The 22,267-nt window shown below is 38.5% G+C and overlaps 2 protein-coding genes across 2 annotated transcripts in view; one reads left to right on the top strand and one right to left on the bottom strand.

Moving 5' to 3' along the window:
* The window catches only part of LOC140168405 (sushi, nidogen and EGF-like domain-containing protein 1), a 139,583-nt gene that overhangs the window by 93,470 nt on the left and 23,846 nt on the right, over positions 1 to 22,267 (top strand). The gene's annotated exons all lie outside the window — the stretch shown is intronic.
* LOC140168403 (globin C, coelomic-like) lies at positions 14,162 to 18,653 on the bottom strand. The gene is made up of 3 exons (XM_072191791.1): positions 18,511 to 18,653; positions 16,148 to 16,376; positions 14,162 to 14,454 (listed from the first exon to the last, which is right to left on the bottom strand). Exons 1-3 carry the CDS (start codon positions 18,636 to 18,638, stop codon positions 14,299 to 14,301), a joined length of 513 nt encoding a protein of 170 aa, XP_072047892.1. The 5' UTR covers positions 18,639 to 18,653; the 3' UTR covers positions 14,162 to 14,298.

Raw genomic sequence — 22,267 nt, 5'->3', positions numbered from 1 at the left:
AACAAAAAAACACTCTTTCCAAAATATTTTATTTTGTTTTTAGCTCAATCTTGAGGCTCCATTCCAAAAACGGTTTTTTTATTTTTTTGATATTGGCCTTATTTTTTGAGATATTGACCATATAAGGCATCAAAATAAACTTTTTAAATTCAAAAACGCCTATTTGCACAAAATGATGCCCAAAATCGGAAATAGACCAAAATATAAAAAATGAGAAAACCGTTTCTTGAGTCGATCATGCTTTTTACGATGATCATATTTGCTTACCCATAGATGCTGTATTTATTGAGGTATCGTGTACCTAACCCGTCATTTTACCGAGAAAATAAACATTGAAATAATGGCCGTTGAAGTTTAAAGTGGTCACATTTTGCACTTTCATCGAATCTCACAGGAGAATGCGACAGTTTTCGTTTTTGTAACTTATATTACGTGAACATCGGGTAAATCCACAGCCCCTTGAGAAGTTTGAGCGAAATCCATTCATAACTTGATATTTAAACCGGGGGAAAGAACTTGAAAAAACCCACATTTTATCAGCTAAAACGGAGCCATTTGACCACTAGGTTTTTGTGAAATCAGTGCTTCCGTGGTGTTTCCATAAGATGCGCCGCGCATGCAGATAAGCGTCGCGTATGCGTCGCGTATTTGTGCGTTAACAAATTGCGCGATACGCAACGCGATGAGTTGTTGCGCGCGTGTACCTTGCTGGTACAACAAAGATTTTCTTTCCTTTTCAATTTCAAACACGAGTGGAATAGTGAAATAAAATCCTTAAAATATTGCAGTTGGAGTTTACAAATCTGGATTTTCATTCCTTGTATTTATAAAAAACATAACAAGGTACAAACATATCATAAAAACTCAATTTTGAGAAAGAAACAATGGCTAGAGTACACAGCCGCGTTAAATATTTATTTTTTCGTATCCATTCAACAAATGGGGACATTTTGATTCAGGTATGACAAATGGGTAAAAGTTGCAAAAACTTTAAACGTGATTATCTCAAAATGGCCATTTTTGTGATACGCCACTATGTCATCCGAGCCATAGACATACCACCTAGACCTATTACTGCCCATCCTTTACCACAGCGGGAGGTGAAGCCACGTATCCAAGGTGATATTGACGGATTGACGGGGTTACTAGGCGCGGAGAAATATCGCATACATGTTCGACGCGCTCGTTTGCGTGATTACTGCGCCGTTATCGCCGCGTCAAATGCAACATGTTCCATAGACGCGAACATGTCTGCTTGTTTGCGTCCGGGTATGCGTCCTTGTCAAATTCGTTGCTAAGCAGTGTCGGCTTCACTACGCGAGTCAAAGTCATTGGTCTAGGTTCTCGTTTGTCTGGGATCCGAGCGACAAAGGTGGCGATCAATTAGACACCGACTTCGTGTGTTGTGTGATGTGACGCTCTGGTTTACGCAGTATGCAACGCCAACACGCTCACTTGTTGCGCGAACGCAAATACAAAACAGTAAGCGTGGACGCGTTAACCATGTTTGCGTAAATGCGGCTTAATAGTCGGAAACGTTCGTGATTTGTGTATTTTTACTGTAAAATAGTGATTTTGAAATGCCTGTAGATATTTTTGCCCAGGGTGGATTTTGGTCGATTTTGGATATGTGATTGAATAATTGAAGCCACGTCTACCAGTACAAAAATTGTCGATTGAGGAATTAATTCCAGCAGACACCCTATCTAGAGCTCTCACTCCCTCACTATAGCTACCTGTATGTGCAATGATAACGGATTGGAACGTACGTCAATAGTAAATACGTTCGACCTATGAACGCAGTGTAGTGCAAAGATGGTATTTTGGTATCTACCTGTATTTGCAATGATAACGGATTGGAACGTACGTCAATAGCAAATACGTCCGACCTATTAACACAGTGCAGTGCAAAAGATGGCATTTTGGTAGCTACCTTTATTTGCAATGATAACGGATTGGAACGTACGTCAAGAGCAAATACGTTAGACCTATTGACACAGTGTAGTGCTGGTAGCTATCTGTATTAGCAAAGATAAAGGCTTAGAACGTACGTCTTGATATAAAACTTATATAAAATTCCCTTGAAAGGGGAATGTGTACGCATTTTGCTTTTCTTTCTTGGCGTCCAATTGGGCGCTTCTTTTATTTGAGGTGCTATGACCTTGAGATATAAGAAATGAAAGCTTATAACAAGGGCTTCCACATCGTGGTAATCAAGTGTTTGTTTGAAGGCAGGGCAAGGGGGGTATTTTATACTCTCACTTTGCTATCTACTGAAGACATTTTTGTAGTTACACCCTGGTATCTACTGAAAATGGTTTTCATACTCACACCCTGATATCTGCTGTTGATAGTCTTTATTCACTCTTTACTATCTACTTTGGAAGTTTTACTCTCACAAGCCTGCTATCTACTGGAGATAGTTTATACTCACACTTTGCTATCTACTGTAGATAATTTTATTATCATACACTGATATCTACTGAAGATAGCCTAATTTAATTCTCACACTCTGATATCTACTATAGATACTTTCATACGGTTGATAGTTTTATTCAAACTTCGCTTATACTCACAGCCTGCTATCTACTGAAGATACTTTTATTTTCAAACTCTAATATCTACTATAAATACTCACACCCCGATTTTTACTTGTTGGTAGTTTTTATTCGCCCTTTGAAATCTACTTTAGAACGTTTTGTACTCATACCCTGCTATCTACTCTACATATTTTTATACGCACGCTTTGCTGTCTACTGTAGATATATTTACACTGACACCTTGTCATCTACTTAAGATTCTTTTATATACGCACACCCTGCCATGCATCTACTTAAGCTCGTTTTACACTCATACCCTGCTATCTTCTGAATATACTTTTATACTCACACTTTGCTATCTACTCTAGATAATTTTATAATCGCACCCTCCTATCTACTGAAGATACTTTTATTCCCACACACTGATATCTGCTATATATAGGCCTACTGTCATACTCATAACCTGATATCTACTGTTGATAGTTTTATTCACACTTTGATTATGTAGGCCTACTTATTAATGAACTCGGTGTTTCATGCTTCGGCGTCACGGTTCTATAACTTTATATAGTTTGATACTCACACTTTATTACCTACTGAAGATAGTTTTATACTTGCATGTTGCAATCTACTGAAGATACTTTTATTCTCAAACCCTGATATCTACTCTAGATATGTCATCTACATCAGATTCTTTAATACGCATACCCTGTCATCTACTTTAGCTCGTTTTACACTCATACCCTGCTATCTACTGAAGATACATTTATACTCAAACTTTGCTATCTACTCTAGATAGTTTTATAATTACGCCCTCTAATCTACTGAAGATACTTTTATACTCACAGCCTACTACTGAAGATACTTTTATTCTCAAACTCTAATATCTACTATAAATACTCACACCCCGATTTTTACTTGTTGGGAGTTTTATTCACCCTTTGAAATCTACTTTAGAACGTTTTGTACTCACACCCTGCTATCTACTCTACATATTTTTATACTCATGCTTTGCTGTCTACTGTAGATATATTTACACGGACACCTTGTCATCTACTTAAGATTCTTTTATACGCACACCCTGCCATCTACTTTAGCTCGTTTTACACTCATACCCTGCTATCTTCTGAATATACTTTTATACTCACACTTTGCTATCTACTCTAGATAGTTTTATAATCACACCTACTATCTACTGAAGATACTTTTATTCCCACACACTGATATCTGCTATATATAGGCCTACTGTCATACTCATAACCTGATATCTACTGTTGATAGTTTTATTCACACTTTGCTATCTACTTTAGAAAGGTTTTTACTCACACATTATCTACTCTAGATAGTTTTATGTTCACACTTTGCACCAGCTATCTACTGTCGATAGTTTTATACTCAATAATTATTGCGAATATTCGCAATAATTATTGCGAATATTCGCAATAATTATTGCGAATATTCATAATAACATTGCGAATATTCGCAATAACATTGCGAATATTCGCAATAACATTGCGAATATTCGCAATAACATTGCGAATATTCGCAATAATTATTGCGAATATTCGCAATAATCACACCACCAGTTTGATTATGTAGGCCTACTTATTAATGCACTCGGTGTTTCATGCTTCGGCGTCACGGTTCTATAACTTTATAGGTAGTTTGATACTCACACTTTATTACCTACTGAAGATAGTTTTATACTTGCATGTTGCAATCTACTGAAGATACTTTTATTCTCAAACCCTAATATCTACTCTAGATATGTCATCTACATCAGATTCTTTAATACGCATACCCTGTCATCTACTTTAGCTCGTTTTACACTCATACCCTGCTATCTACTGAAGATACATTTATACTCAAACTTTGCTATCTACTCTAGATAGTTTTATAATTACGCCCTCTAATCTACTGAAGATACTTTTATACTCACAGCCTACTACTGAAGATACTTTTATTCTCAAACTCTAATATCTACTATAAATACTCACACCCCGATTTTTACTTGTTGGGAGTTTTATTCACCCTTTGAAATCTATTTTAGAACGTTTTGTACTCACACCCTGCTATCTACTCTACATATTTTTATACTCATGCTTTGCTGTCTACTGTAGATATATTTACACGGACACCTTGTCATCTACTTAAGATTCTTTTATACGCACACCCTGCCATCTACTTTAGCTCGTTTTACACTCATACCCTGCTATCTTCTGAATATACCTTTATACTCGCACTTTGCTATCTACTCTAGACAGTTTTAAATAACACCCTCCTATCTACTGAAGATACTTTTATTCCCACACACTGATATCTGCTATATATATGCCTACTGTCATACTCATAACCTGATATCTACTGTTGATAGTTTTATCACACTTTGCTATCTACTTTAGACAGGTTTTTACTCACACACTATCTACTGTAGATAGCTTAATGTTCACACTTTGCACCAGCTATCTACTGTCGATAGTTTTATACTCAATAATTATTGCGAATATTCGCAATAATTATTGCGAATATTCGCAATAATTATTGCGAATATTCGCAATAACATTGCGAATATTCGCAATAACATTGCGAATATTCGCAATAATTATTGCGAATATTCGCAATAATATTGCGAATATTCGCAATAACATTGCGAATATTCGCAATAATTATTGCGAATATTCGCAATAACATTGCGAATATTCGCAATAATTATTTCGAATATTCGCAATAACATTGCGAATATTCGCAATAACATTGCGAATATTCGCAATAACATTGCGATTGCAATAATTATGAATATTCGCAATAATATTGCGAATATTCGCAATAATTATTGCGAATATTCGCAATAATCACACCACCAGTTTGATTATGTAGGCCTACTTATTAATGCACTCGGTGTTTCATGCTTCGGCGTCACGGTTCTATAACTTTATAGGTAGTTTGATACTCACACTTTATTACCTACTGAAGATAGTTTTATACTTGCATGTTGCAATCTACTGAAGATACTTTTATTCTCAAACCCTAATATCTACTCTAGATATGTCATCTACATCAGATTCTTTAATACGCATACCCTGTCATCTACTTTAGCTCGTTTTACACTCATACCCTACTATCTACTGAAGATACATTTATACTCAAACTTTGCTATCTACTCTAGATAGTTTTATAATTACGCCCTCTAAATCTACTGAAGATACTTTTATACTCACAGCCTACTACTGAAGATACTTTTATTCTCAAACTCTAATATCTACTATAAATACTCACACCCCGATTTTTTTTTTTTTGGGAGTTTTATTCACCCTTTGAAATCTACTTTAGAACGTTTCGTACTCACACCCTGCTATCTACTCTACATATTTTTTTACTCATGCTTTGCTGTCTACTGTAGATATATTTACACGGACACCTTGTCATCTACTTAAGATTCTTTTATACGCACACCCTGCCATCTACTTTAGCTCGTTTTACACTCATACCCTGCTATCTTCTGAATATACCTTTATACTCGCACTTTGCTATCTACTCTAGACAGTTTTAAATAACACCCTCCTATCTACTGAAGATACTTTTATTCCCACACACTGATATCTGCTATATATATGCCTACTGTCATACTCATAACCTGATATCTACTGTTGATAGTTTTATCACACTTTGCTATCTACTTTAGAAAGGTTTTACTCACACACTATCTACTGTAGATAGTTTAATGTTCACACTTTGCACCAGCTATCTACTGTCGATAGTTTTATACTCAATAATTATTGCGAATATTCGCAATAATTATTGCGAATATTCGCAATAATTATTGCGAATATTCGCAATAATAACATTACGAATATTCGCAATAACATTGCGAATATTCGCAATAACATTGCGAATATTCGCAATAATTATTGCGAATATTCGCAATAACATTGCGAATATTCGCAATATTATTGCGAATATTCGCAATAATATTGCGAATATTCGCAATAATTATTTCGAATATTCGCAATAATATTTCTAATTTTTTTTTTTTTTTTTTTTTTTTGGCACTAATATGCTTCCGTACATTTGCATCCATGCCGGTATAATATTATACAGTATCCATGGTATAATATTATACAACATCCATGGTATAATATTATACAGCACCCATGCATAGCATGTGTGCACTGATTCCTATTTTTTTTTTATTTTTTTTTTTTTAACTTTTAACTTAAAAAATGAACTTTTTCTGGTCCACTTCGAAAAAAAATCATGTTATCAGTGTAGTATAGTGCCTTAGGGTCAAATAAGGCGAAAATCGTTACACGAGTGACAAAAGTGCCAAATTTGGTACACAGGTTTGTATGACCCTAAAGTTTAAGAAAATAAGCGGCTCCAAAAATATGGACCTCATTTTGGCAATTTTTGGGCTAAAAACCCCAATTTTTGGTCAAAAATACATCTTTTTTGATATTAATGTATTTGACAAGGACTTTTTTCTGCAAATTTACACAGGAACCAGTTTTTCTATGGCCAAATTGTATCAGGAAAAAGAATCTGTCAAAAGATATTTCACCAGATGAAGTCTTAGGTCGGGTTTTGGCGAAAATTCAAAATGGCCGCCAAAATAGGTGTTTTTTCAAGATTTTGCCACTTTCTGTATAGTTTTAGGCCAAATGCACCAAGTAATATGTCTTTATATATGTTTTTGAGGCCGCTGATTCCAAATCTGCCATTAATATAATGGCCTTATGAATATCTAGATGGCTGAAATTCAAAATGGCCGCCAAAATAGGTGTTTTTTCAAGATTATGCCACTTTCTGTATAGTTTTAGGGGCTGGGCACTCAACACAAACGTTGGTAACCATGTGGGTTACCGAATCTTTCAAAGACCTGCTTTGTAATGAATTTTCATCAATTTTAAATAATAAATAAATACATTTTACGCTGCGCCACTGTTCCTGGTCTTTGGGTGTCTATAACAGGTACGTTCTATAACTGAAGCAACGTTCAGCGAAGATTGTCCTTCTTTCTCTGTTCTTCTGATCTGCATTCACTAGGATCCAAAACATGCTCATCTATCCAGGCACAGTTCTTTGACCCCAATACATTTGCACATTCATTGAATGACCTTTTAAAATTTGGGTCCAAAAACTCACGAGTCATGCTCTGAAACTTGAGGTCAAATTTTGCACTATAATTGTTTAATTGAGGTTATTGAACTATGCCATTGGAATGAGGCCACTGTGGTCCATAGCGATTAGAGTCACATTTTGGAAGGTGTTCACGTATTTAAAATGATCAAGTCACGAAATCATAATTACTTCGTAAAGGTTAAGTGGTTAGATATTTTCGCATTGTGTTGGGGTGGGGTGGGGGCTGTAGGCCCTATACCAAAATAATCTGATTCCCAATTTTTGAGGTAAATTGCACCAGGGGTATGATTGCACTATAGCTATTACTTTTTCGTTCATAAGGCCCCAAAAATATTGTTGTGTTGCCCTCATGTGGGAAAAATGGGAAAGGTGGGTCGGTCCACAGATCCTGGAAATAAATTTATTTCCAGGATCTGTGGTCGGTCGGTCGGATTATTTTTTAAACCTTCCAGTTTTTAAAAATCTCCTTAAATGCTTCTTCAATTAGCAAGATTAGGGGACATTTGTCAATTTTAGTCTCTCAATAAAATATTAATTTTAAGTGAAAAACATTGATTTTTTTGAACAAAATAAAAATCATCTCTTTTTTTTCTTTCTTTTTTTTTTTTTTTGATTTGATTTGTTCGGGTTTTGACAACCCTGGATAACCCAAGAAAGCCTCTATTGAAGCTTATTTCCATTGGGGTCCATTTGAACACCGGGACGGGTTAGGAACAGTCAGGGGTTAACACCCTATACTCTTTTCGAAACTGGCTGCGAGATACATGTACAGGTATGGCTCTCTGTACACGGGACCGACGGCTTAACGTCCCCTCCGAAGGACGGAGTACTTTCATGATTCATTTACCCAATTCTCCATGAGCCATGGGGAGAGCGGAAGTCTGAATTTAATCTACAGAAGTTGCCAATTAATTTCAGACTTTTTTTTCAAGTCAATATCCCAACAAATTGCCACCGCCGGGAATCGAACCCGGGACCTCATGCACTAAAGGCAAGTACCCTAACCATTGCGCCACGCTCTCCGCAAATCATTTTAAAAAAAATTGCGACCTTGATTTTTCAAGATTTAGGGTCGGTTGATTGAGGGCAACACAACAATTTTGTTTTGGTCTAACAGAACATATTTCAGACCTAAACTTTCACCAGGATTATGAGAAAAATATGAGCTTTCTTCTGATGCCAAAATCTCTATTTAGATAGGGAAAAGTGGGGGATGAGGCTGTCATTGGGTCACACATCTTAAAGGTATCTTTCGGACTCACTGTATAAGGCCTCGTTAGTTTGCTTTTTATGGGCCCGTTTCGCTACAACGATCATCCTCGATATATGAAGACTGAGTGAAAACAGAGAAGTTTCTATACACATCCCAGTCCCCTAATGAACATTGATTATGGGCAAATGAGTGTAATTTTCGACCCTTCTATCGGGCATATTTCTCTTAATTAGACAATTTTGCGCGCTTCACGTGGAATTTGTTCCAATCGGGGCGAAAGACGCTGCTTTCGCTTTGGTTTAACATGTGTTCAAGGATTGTACACCCTCATCCATCCTCCCTTACGAAGAATTAGAAATGTATAACTGTTCCCCTTATGCAGTCCCTCAAAGGGGACCAGCTTGTTCATGCGCGTATTTTTTTTTTGGGGGGGGGGGGGCGTTGGGGCGCCAGCCCCCCAGGGTAAAAGCAGGGGCGGCCAAAAACGAAGGGGCGGCGGAAGAAGAAGGGCAAACGAAGGGACGGCGGAATAATCAGCGGCGGCAAAAAGAATTAGTAAAGAAAAAAGGGCGGAAAAAATTTGAAAAGTATAAAAAAATTTGAAAAAAATAGTACTATACATCAGTACATCAAAATGTGTTGCTTTTGGGGCGCTGATAATCTTCTTTTTTTTATCTTCACTTTTTCAAACCACCGAAAAAAAAATTGGGTCAACCTTTTCGGGCTTTTGAGGAAGGGGCGCTAAAATTGAATTTCCTTCAGCCTCCCGGGGTAGGAGCGGCCACGGTACGCCACTGGTGCTCATTGTACCGTCGGGCCCGCATAATGGCTCTCGGTGGCCCTCGCCTTTGACAATCAATATCTCAAACCTTTTAAAATTATCCTTCAAATAGGTGGTCTTCATGGTCTTGAATGCAATTCCCATCAAAAACAAAACTGAAGATGTTACAATAGCCTGAGGCAAACATGGCCGGCAGCCGAATCAGTTTTTTTATCCATGCACTTAAGGGATCTGGAATGAAGCGTTTTGAGCGTTTCGACAGTATTTTTTGTGGGACATGAGAGCACATCCAGTGGCGTAACTCCTATGGGCTCTGGGGGGGGCGTGCCCCCGGGCACCCGGGCTAAGGGCACCCAAGCCTGGATAGCCTTTGACACGATAGTACTTTGTTATAGGAAAGAAGTGGAAACCTTTACCCACCATGCATTGAATTACTCTTCATTTGGGTGCCCCTTCAACACAAAATTTTTCGCGCGCTTCGCGCGCATATCAACATATAAATTGTCATTTTAAAGACCTAAATTCAACTTGATTAAATACCAAATTAGTGGTATTTATGCACATTTTCGCGCGCCCGCACGCAATTGTTTTAGGAAGAGGGGGTATTTTGTATTCTTGCCCCTGGGCGCCATATGCTACGTCACTGCAGCTAGTGACGAGTCTCCAAAGTAAAGACATTAGAGAATATGAAAACATTTTGTTTTATTAACATGAACTGCATTGAAACATGATATTAATTTAATCTGAAACACTTCGTAAGTTATTCGGTAGGTCTATGCTAAAATTGATTAGCTCTGCACCATGTTGGTCAGGGGCACCCGAACTACTTTCGCCCCCGGGCACCCTGACCCAAAGTTACGCCACTGAGCACATCAGACATATCGAATTGCATTCTGAATACGAAGAATGTCTTTCTGATATCAAATAATTTTCATTTTTTGAAATTCACAATATAATACAAATTTTATGACAAATTATAAAAATTTGATATTTTTCACATTTTTGATATATAACAGTCCTCGAAGTAATTTTTATAAATCTAATGATATATTCTTAAAGTGTATGTAACTGGGAGAAAAAGCCGACGATCAATTGAAAATTTGGACCTTTCATATTGAAGATATGGCTTTTCATCTCACCTGTACACTTTAAGTATAAATCATCAGATTTATAAAGTTTACTTCGAGTACTGTTAAATATCAAAAATATCAATTTTTAATCATTTGCCATAAAATGTGTATTACATTATTTGATATCAGAAGGACATGTCTGATGTGCTCTAATGTCCCATAATAATTACTGTTCAAACGTTCATACCCCATCCCTTAAAAATACTTTTGCCACAATGATTTAGCAATCCGCATTTGATTTTTTTTAAAGTGACTCACATGCAGACAACAAGACAGTATATCCATTATCCACTATAAGCAGAAATAGCATTTTATTGAATAATTAGATATAGATACAAAACAAATATGCAATGCAATTTAACTTATTAATGTTTATTTAAGCATTATTTTAAATTTTTATTTTTGGCATGTTTATATGAAGACAAACGCATCCATAAAAATATTATTTAAAATATGCAAATTTGATTGTTTTAGGAGAGTTATTTTTGATACCTTCAATCCACTGTATGAGCATAGCTGGTTTCATACTAAACAAGGGGAGCAGGGCGAATTTAGTAAGTGTTTTTGTTCCTAGCGTTTTTGATTCCGTATGGTCGTTTATCTGAACACGCCTTGCTATATGGAAGACCATAAACCCAAAGTTTTTTTACCCGAAAAGGTCACTGTCGAAATTGTATTTAGTCCGAAGGGCCGAGTTTGTCCGAAAATATCAACCATTACTCCGAATGGTTTATTGTTCCGAAAGACCATTTCTCCGAAATTTCGTTAGTCTGAAAGGGTTTTATTCCGAAGGGGTATTGATCCGAAAATAGTATAGGTCTATGGGTCATTACTCCGAAAGCAAAAACACGTTGGTTATTATCGGAGCAATGACCTTTCGGAATAATAGGCTTTTGGAATATAACCTATAGCTGTCGGAAGAAAGACCTTCAGCAGTGTTCAGGAGAAATTACTGTTTGTATCAAAGGAGCAATGTCCTTTCGGAGCAAACCCCTTTCGGATCAAAAACCATTCGGGAAAAAACACTTCCAAATATAGACCTGCACCCCTAAACAAGTACTTTATATATAGAATAAGTAATTTCTATGAGTATTTTATACCATGTTTACTTATTGTTTACAAAATATATACAACGGCGTTTAAAACACTTGATGAAAACAGCAGAGCTCATTAATTAGCAATATATTTTTATCATTATCATTAACATTACGACTCACTTTGCATTGTCCAAACCATTTCCCGAATCCAGAAAATGGCGTATTATAACTAATGTATATTATATTTTATTTAGAGTGTATTTTTGAAATTACATTAAATTATTGGCCGGTGCTTAATGTAAGCTTACATAGGCCCATACTCTTCAGACAGATACAAAGGTCCAAAATACACTTTCAAATCTTTAAAGTTTTAAAAACTACAATAGCCACAATAACAAGATAAATACGACTGAACGCAACAAAGGTTAAATGTTCATCCTGCGTGCTTTTTGTGTTACATTCTGAGGTGGTTGCTGGTGGGTGGTGTTTATATAAATATATATATTTATCTTGGCATCTTAAAGGAGTATTTTGTGATTCCAGCATCCTCTTTTTATGACATTTTTCATATATAGATAGGCCTATCCACGAAAAAAGCTTATTCACAAAAAAGTCAGTTAATACCAATCTTGCGAGTTATTTGTATTACACTGCTGCACAGGCCATTGTTGTAATTTTGCTCTGTTATTATGGTTAACCAGCACGTAAATACAAATTTGACGATATTTTTGCTAAACGAATAAATCTGCAAGAACATTATTTTCCAGGGGTATAAAAATCTCAACTTTGTTTTTCGAGAAAAGTGGGAATGGGGATGAGGCCGGCTGTGAATCACGAAATGCCCCTTTAAAATAACCGGAGTGGAGATTGCTTATTTCTGTTTTGTATAATGCAGCATACAGTTATTAAAGGCCCTTTCAGTGATTTCACAGGAACATAAAAAAAAATGGAAATTTGTCAGAGTTGCTTAGAAATAAAGAATAAGTCTACAGAATTTCATTAAACCACTTTTCCCCTGAATACATCGACAAATTAGTCAAAAACAGAAGTTTTAGAAAGGTTTTCTACTTCAACTCAGATCGACTCGAGAAAATCGAGATTTTCGTACAGTGCGCCACCAATCGACTGGAAAAACTTCCTAGTCCAGTGTTTCTAACACGGGGAAGTAGAGTCTAAATTGATTTAAAACAGACGTTTAATTTTTGTAGTAGAAAACAAAATAAGCAATTAAAGGTCAGTTAGGTCACCGAGGCAAACTAACGGTCAATTCAAATATGAAAAACAGTTAAAATTGTGTATTTTGTTTAAAATAGTAGCTACTGATGTAATAAGTAGTAGAAACAATACGCAACGCGTGTTGGTACGTGGAGAGTGAGCTTCTTTCGATCTCGAGTCGGACTTTTTGTACTGTCAGTATCAAAAGTCCAGTATCATGCAAATGCTTTATTTTGTCTAAAATACACGGCTTTCGACCGAACCACTAGCAGGCTATGTTAGCACATCTATGCCAATTACAAAGGTACCAAAATCTGAATTTTGATGATTTTTACGATCGTCCGGATGAGCAAATCACTGAATGGGCCTTTAATAATAAGGCAGTCCTATGCGCATGTCAGGTTTAAAAAGTGTTTTGAATAAAAAACATGATACATTTTGTGAGAACTATCTGGTGATCGTGCTGATCGACCAAGAAGAAGTTTTCATTATCAATTGGACCAATCAGCAACATTATTAGAATAATTTCACAACACAAAAAATTGGGGTGAATTATTTGCAAAGCTCCATTCTGAGTGGTGCATAAAGGGAAGATATCATGTAATTGACCATTCAGAGGCAATGTTAGATCGGCAGGTAGTGCTCAGGGGGTTAAACAGTTATGTTTTCCCGCTAATAAATTTATCACTTAATTTTGTGAATAACATTATATTCCCCCAAATTTGATACTTGGTCCATTTTCGAGGCAAAGTTGAGCTAGAATCTAGAATTAAGGCGTGTCGGGGTAGTCATGGTCGTTTCACTCCAAAAAAAAAAATTAAATTTTTTTTTTCTAGATTAGGGGACTAATGAAAAGTGGCACCCTGAAGATTTTAATGGGTACGGAATGCAAAACATGTTTCAATAATTGCTTGTTGTGGTTCTTGAGATATGTGTCGTTTTATGAATATATTTCGTTTCGACACTCTTTATATCATAACTCAAGAACCACAAGACCCCGGGGCACAAGACCTACGAAGGTGCACTATGTGATATTTGAATCCTTCGTCCAGCCCGCTTCAAAATAACTACAACAATTTCCGTCGACCAATTCACAACAGGTAACTACTCCAACACGCCTTTTTAAAAAGTGAGTTTTATCCATGCATCTTAAGGGCGCAGCGCATTAAAAGTCCATTTCCAAGTCGTTGTCGTTGGTCATTCATTCGTGGTTTGAATAGTTTACTTCTCTGGACTGCTTCCGCTACTCAGTACCACTTTCTCGGCCAATCACCTCATATTCTGCTACTAGGGTATCCACGATGAAGTTGTAGGCCGCCACCCAGGCTTCTCTAGCTTTGGGTGTGAACTTACCACCGATATGGTTGCCGAAAGTTGCCAGCAGGATTGGTGCCATATCCTGTAAAACATAATTGAAAGATAACCTTCTTTAAGGTGGTACTACACCCCTTGAAAAGTTTACGACTATTTTTGCATTTTTCTCAAAAAATATCTCTCAATAATATTACACTTGTAACAAAAGTTATGTATATTATAGGGGCAAGGAATCCAGTTACTACACTGGAATTTCAGTAACTCAAGACAAGCGGTACGTTATTTATGATAAGAAAAGAGGTACCACTAGAATGTACCTCGTTTCTTAACATATATAATGAACCACTTGTCTTGAATCACTGAAATTTCAGTGATGTAATTGCCCCTATAACATGACAGAACGTTTTGTTACCAGTGTGTAGTTATTTTTTGATAAAAATGCAAAATTAGTCACAAAATATATCAGGGGTGTAGTACCACCTTAAGGAAAAAAGGCGCAATTTATAAATGTCAAATGTATGTAAATGTATAGGTAATTGTTTAAACAAATCATCTTGTGACCTTGTTGTTGGTCACAGAAAATATTAAACTTGTCATGTTTCAACATGTAACAATGACCACTGGTGTGAATAATGACAATTTTTATTAATTATCACATGTCTTTACCTCCTCCAAATTCATGAAACAAAAGGAATAATCCAAGGAGAGTCGAAAACATTTCCTTCCAATACAGGCCAATAATTTGCTGCAACTTCCAAATCTTGGGTTACTGTCAAGAACGCTGTGATAACAAAATTGGGGCCATTGCAACAAGTGAGGTGTCATAATGCGCATAAATAAATTCTGCTTCAAATGCATATATCCCAAATTGGGTATAAAACAAACCGTTTTGGAGTAATGGTCGTTTATTAAGGGGGGTAATTGTTCTTTGGTGTGTGTTTATATCTAACACCGCTATCTTCAGTAGATAGCCGATGTAGGGCTATGTCCAAACACTGCAGGGGTGAGCTTTAACGCCTGTATACTTGCCTTTGAACCATTCATTCATAGCAGTGGCGTAGCGCGAGTCAACCGACCACGATCGGGGACGGCAACGGTCCTAATGGGGGAGGGTGAAGGGGAGCACAAGCGGTTTTCGTCAATTTCCTATGATTTTTTTTACATTTTCAAATCGCGATTGGGGGCACTTGTCCCCTCCGCTGTGCCCCTATGACGCTACGCCACTGTGGCGTAGCCAGTGAGAGAGGAATTCCTCCCACAGAAAATTTTTAGGGATAAAATGGGACGGCAAAGAGTATTGTGTCATTAAATGACTGAAAATGGGACAAAAAATTAAAAAACGGGGACAAAAATTTGGCCTTCCCCCAATAAGCAGCCCATATATCCCCCAGGTTTACTCCAATACCCCTGAAGTCGTCATTACCACTCTTCCACGTGCTCCGTGAGAAATCGACTAATCGAGAAATCGCCAAATTTGTGTCATACATTTTCCATTTTGACATGGGGCCCTATAATAACACACCCCATTGGCTTAGGAAGATTTTCAACATGGGGGGGGGGACTGAAACTTTTTTGGTGGGCCATACTGGGGTACCCGAGGGGGGTCCCCCTTTGAGTCAGGAAATTTTGCAAAATATAGGTCACAAACACCCATTTTCCCTCTATTTCATCACAATTTTTTAACTTCACCTGGAATTATTGGGGGGGCTGAAATGATTGAGGTTCCTAAGCCTATGCACCCTATTCATACGTGCACTTTAGTGCACTTTATATCATACCCCAAAGCTGTCTCTGTGGACACCGTGAAGGTGATGTGTCCTGGCCATGTTCTTGAGCTGCTCCACGAACAATGCAGGATCATCAAGTGTCTCGATTAAGTTGTTAATCGTAGCCACGACACGGAAGCCGTGGGCCTTCAATTTGGCCGTCTCTGCCAATGCCGCGAGATCGTGGTCATCTTTGAAGGAGCGGAATTGTTGTCTGTATTTAGGGTGCTCTCTGAATAAGCTGTTGAAATGTAATAAACAATACGGGAAAGAAGTTATAATAAGAAATATAAAGCGAATGTAATTTTAGAATTAAATATAAAATTAACTAGAGGCAAATGATGGTCATAGACCACAAACCTAGGTGGGGCGTGTTGGTGTTGTGGAGGTATCTGACCCCTGCAAAATGTTCCAAAAATGTTCCCTGGTCATGACGTTTGTTGTCACCGAGTTTGAGTCCCTTTCTCCTTACGGATGTCCAGAAAATGCAATTTTAAAATTTGACCCCAGATGACCTTTGACCTGCAAAATGTTCAAAAATGATTCTGTGGTCATCAAGTTTGTTGTCACCGAGTTTGAGTCCCGTACCCCTTACAGATGTCCAGAAAAGACATTTTAAGATTTGACCTCTATATGACCTTTGACCTGACCCCTGCAAAATGTTCCCCTGGTCATGAGATTTGTTGTCACTGAATTTGAGTCCCATACTCCTTACAGGTATCCAGAAAGTGAATTCTAAGATTTAACCCCAGATAACCTTTGACCGACCCCTGCAAAGTGTTCCAAAATGTTCCCCTGATCATTAAGTTTGTTGTCACCAAGTTTGAGCCCCGTACTCCTTACAGATGTACAGGAAATGCATTTCTAATTTCACCTCTGCATGACCTTTGACCTGACCCCTGTAAAACGTTCCCCTGGTCATGAGATTTGTCGTCACCGAGTTTGAGCCGCACACCCCTTACAGATATCCAGATAATACAATTGTAAGATTTTACCCCCTTAATGACCTTTGACCCCAATTCTGTATGCAAGTTATAGGCGTGTGGTATAGCCGATGCATATATGCAAATGACATCATTGTACTATATATAATATGTGACAGAAGAAGCATTTTGAAGGTATTTGGTTAAATACCGGAAATGCCCTCTTAATGACCTTTGACCTCAATTCTGTTTAGACCCTATGGCCACTGGATATAGCCGATACATATGTGCAAGCACAGACCATAGAACTTTCTAGGGTCTGTGTGGTGCAAGTGACATAATTGTAGGGTGTATAATGTAACATGTAGGAGGAGAAGCAATTTGAAGTTATTGTCAGAAAGAAGAAGAAGAAGGATTGGATAGCAAAACAGTACCTAGCTCAACATGATCAATGCTCATCATCTGCACATTATAATATCCACAACAACAGTGAACTTCTGAATGGTGAAATCGGAGTAAGTGGCTGACATCACCTGCTTGGAGGTCAGTGAAATTAGAGTTGCAGCAAGCTGTGGTTTTATTACCCAATTGGGAATCAACTTCCAGCTGCAAGTCTGATTCTACTTTTGATCTCTGTTCTGACCATGCTCACTATATAGTATACTTCCATGATTATATGTCCAAGTGACATAGCATTTTGAATTTGTTACAGAGTATGATTTTTTTTGTACCCAAATTTGTCCATAGACTCTGATTTGTCAAAGGTTATTCAATGAATATACAAATATATTGGGGTTCAAGAACTGTGCCCTGATAGATGAGTCTCTGTTGCCAGCGGAAGAAAATCTGGAATCCAATACCTAGGTGGGTGTAAACCCACCTAGGTAATGATTAAGGGTGGGGTGCACACTGCCACGTTTCATACTGAAATAAACAATCAATGCTATGGAACTGCACATTATATCGTTTTTAAAAGTATAGAAAACATGACCTTAACCTTCCACACGAGATTTCAATTGGGGTTATCTCCGGGGTGGGGGGGGGGGCACTGGAATATAAAAGTGACTAGGGGTCTATCGATGATGGATTTTTGGCGAAAAAGGGGGTGATTCAGTGGGGGCTCAAGAAAATGGGGGTCATTCAGTATGGGATCGCTAAAAATTGGGTGTCACTGACCGTGAAAAAGTAACTTTCTGGGCAAAAATGTGCAAACGCAATTTTGAGCCTAAAATTCCTAGCTAAAAATTCGTTCAAAATGCGCGATCAAAAATGTGCAGATTATGTGTAAATTTTTATAAAAAGGGTCATTGAGTGTAATCTGATGAAAAATGGGGCTCATTGGGTGGTGAGTTTGTCTCAAAATGGGGGGGGGGGGGGTCTATTGACAGGCACATTACGCCTACCAATATGTGACTCCATATGAAATCCACACCTCTAAGGAATGAAACTTACCTTATGAAAAGGTCCGCACCTACTCTCCCCCGTTTCTCACGCACATACAGTAAGTCCCATGTATTCCTTAGCTGCGTCTTCTGTTGTTCATTTAACGCTGAAATGATATTTAACAAAGATAGACTCATTATTATCAGTATAGCATGCCTGACCGGGGGCGGTGGGCGATTGCCCCCCCCCCCCTCCCACAACTCAAAGAAAAATGAAAAATATTAAATATGTATGTATTAAATACGCTTGCACACATTCGGTAGGCACCTTAATTTGTGTATTATCATGTATATAGTGCACGGTTGCTTGATGGCCTGTACAACTGAGTCATTTTAAAGTAAAGTTGAATAATGATGGCGCTATTTACCTTAAATCTTATTTGCATCTTTTCAAGTGATCATGAAATATAAGGAATAATTCATATTATTTGGCTAGTTTAGATTTCAAATATATGTAAATAGCGCCCTCAATTTGCACACAAATGTACAGTTTATACCCGGGGGGGGGGGGTCCCTCCCATTGTGGCCTGTACATGTACACCATCCGCGATAATGAAAACGCGTAAAAAGGGTCGTTTTTCGTGGGTAGGCACGATACGCGCGTATCGCGTTTAGGGTGTCAAATGTCGTTTTCGGTCGATGGGCAAGTGACCCCGTTGTCAAAATATCCAGTTCAAACGACAACATGTTTCAAGTGTTGAACGAAAATACTGGTGCGTCTCGTCTACATGGTGTGTTCTTGGCACTGAAGCATTGTTCGTTTGGCCTTTTTGACGAAGTTAATCGTAAATCAAGGTGAATAATGTCAGCTAATCGATGAAACATACTTATTCTGAGCAAAAACAGTGAAATCCCGTGATTTCATGCAAAGTGGAAAATGCCACAATTCCACAACCCCTTCACACTGATGTGAAACACGTGGAGCAATGGCGGGAAAAGTTCGGTGACCGTCACCATCCAGCCCCACACTAAATACCCACCCACACGTAGATATTGTCACAGACCGTCACCATCCAGCCCACATTAAATACCCACCCACACAGGGATACTGTCATAGACCGTCACCATCCAGCCCCACACTAACTACCCACCCACACATAGATATTGTCACAGACCGTCACCATCCAGCCCCAAACTAAATAACCAACCACACATAGATACCGTCACAGACCGTCACCATCCAGCCCCACACTAAACACCCACCCACACATAGATACCGTCACAGACCATCACCATCCAGCCCAACACTAAATACCCAACCACACATAGATACTGTCACAGACCGTCACCATCCAGCCCTACACTAAATACCCAACCACACATAGTTACTGTCATAAGCTAATATTCTTGCATCAAGTTGTGTACGGTATAAGCCCAAGCACAAGACCGCGGGTCCAGGCTAGTCTTTGCGCCGGGAACATTGCGATAATGAGACGGCAACCTTGTTAGTACGGTAAACCGTGAGGACAACAGCTTATGTACATCTACCTCCAACAGCCTATACAATTAAGTCGCTGGTTGAAAGGGACGAGGTTGTCAAGCGTTAAGCCTGCAAGGCCACTAAGACTTGGTTGAATTTGCATTGAAGAAATCCGGCTAAAGTTAAGACTCGGGCTTCGAGAGCGGGCTAGGCTTAGTAGCCTCAAGGCCACCTTAAGACTACGGCTTAATAAGGCTCCTGTCGGGAAACTCGCCCTATAAATCCATTTAATTCCCAAGTATCCCTCTAATTCTGAGTAACTCCAAATAAGTCCGGTAAATCCCTGTAAGTCCGTATTATTCAAACTAATTCCAATTAGCAATGGCTTGTCTAGCCTCAAGGCTTAAGAGGTCATAAGACCAGGCTTAACTGAAAACGTATTTCCCGAAGCACGGCTGTAGTGTCTTACACCCTCTGATATTCATGTATCAGGATGTCAACCTTATGTATCTAACTTAATCTAAGATAGTATGTCAACCCTGTGTGAAACGGCACTCAAGAATAAGAACATGTCTGAGTCACAACATCATATTTGTGTGTCTGATTAACTACATTATATTGGCGACGAGTGAACGGATTCCAGATAACAAATATCAACAATGGCAACCTTCAATATTCCAGCACCTGCACAGCTGGATATGACAGCAACTAACCTTGCCGTAAGTTGGTTAAAATTCAAACAACGCTATGAAAACTTTGCACTTGCCACTGGTTGTATCAGCCAGCCAGATGAAACACAAGTAGCTACACTTCTTTCAGTAATTGGACAGGAAGCAGTAGACACTTATAATACATTTGCATGGGCCAACGTCGGTGATGACAAGAAGATTGCCCCAGTATTAGCTAAATTTGAAGCGTTCTGCTCACCGAAGAAGAACGTAGTGTACGAGCGTTACATATTCAACTCGCGAATGCGCAAGGAAGGTGAGTCCATCGACTCATTTGCCACAAATCTCAAACTGTTATCTGACACTTGTGAGTTTGGTGCACTGAAGGAATCCCTGATCATGGATAGAATCATCCTTGTTGGGTTACGTGATACGCGTATGAAGCAACGTCTAATGAACATTGACAAATTAACACTTGAAAAAGCTGTCAATCAGATTAGATCAGCAGAAACCGCTGCTGCACAGGTTAAACAGATAGATACGCCCAAACCGGAGCACGTCAAAGCAGTCCGACACAAAATCAAGCCCAAGCACAAGCCACAGTCAAACCCACAAACGCAACGACCCAAGTCAAAGCCACCCGCCAGTTGTTACTTGTGTGGAGGTCAGTACCCACACACTGGTGATTGCCCCGCTAAAGGAAAAAAATGCAACTTTTGCGGTAAGATGAATCATTACGCTAAAGTATGTAAACAAGCAAAGAAACAGCCAAACAATCGCGCTGCAGCAATTAGCACTAACAAGTCAGACTCTGAAGAAGACTACGCGTTTAGAATTACGTCTAATGAAGATAAACAACCTAGAGTAAACATACAAACGCAAGGATCAACACTGAATGTAATGATAGACACTGGTACAGGTAAAAACATCATGAGCACAGAAACATTCAAGAACTTGAAAATCAGACCACAGCTAGAAAAAAGTCATGATGACAGACCACTTTATGGTTATGGTGGCAAGGCACCACTAGATGTTGTTGGCAATTTTACATCACAGACAGCATACAATGATGTGGAGATTGAGACAACTTGGTATGTCGTAAAAGGTGACAGAGGAACGGACTCTCTGTTAAGCTTCAGCAGTTCAAAGGAACTCGGTCTTGTTGCAATAACCTACAGTATTGCTAGTAATTTTAGTGAAGATGTGTTGCATAAATATGATGATAGATTCACCGGTATTGGTCAACTGAAGGATGCGAAATGCACTTTGCACATCGATACCAGTATACAGCCAGTCGCGCAGCCGCATCGACGCATACCGTTTCACTTAAGACAGAAAGTAGCCGCTGAGTTGCAACGACTTCAAGACCTTGACATTATTGAGCCTGCTGAGGATCAACCAACACCGTGGATCTCCCCACTAACAATCGTCACAAAGCCCAAAAAGCCTGATGAGATACGCATCTGTATTGATATGAGATCCGCTAACAAAGCGATACAGCGAGAGAGACATGTGACACCAACAATTGATGACATCGTCACACAAGTCAATGGCGCTGTTATGTTCTCAAAGCTTGACTTAAACTCAGGCTATCATCAAGTGGAGTTGGCACCTGAATCAAGATACATCACAACATTCTCCAGTCATGTTGGTTTGTTCCGCTACAAACGCTTGAACTT

The sequence above is a fragment of the Amphiura filiformis genome, chromosome 13, assembly GCF_039555335.1.
Source record: "Amphiura filiformis chromosome 13, Afil_fr2py, whole genome shotgun sequence".
Classification (NCBI taxonomy): domain Eukaryota; kingdom Metazoa; phylum Echinodermata; class Ophiuroidea; order Amphilepidida; family Amphiuridae; genus Amphiura; species Amphiura filiformis.
The sequence above is the reverse complement of the archived record's forward strand: the minus strand, read 5'-3'. Positions and strand labels throughout refer to the sequence as shown.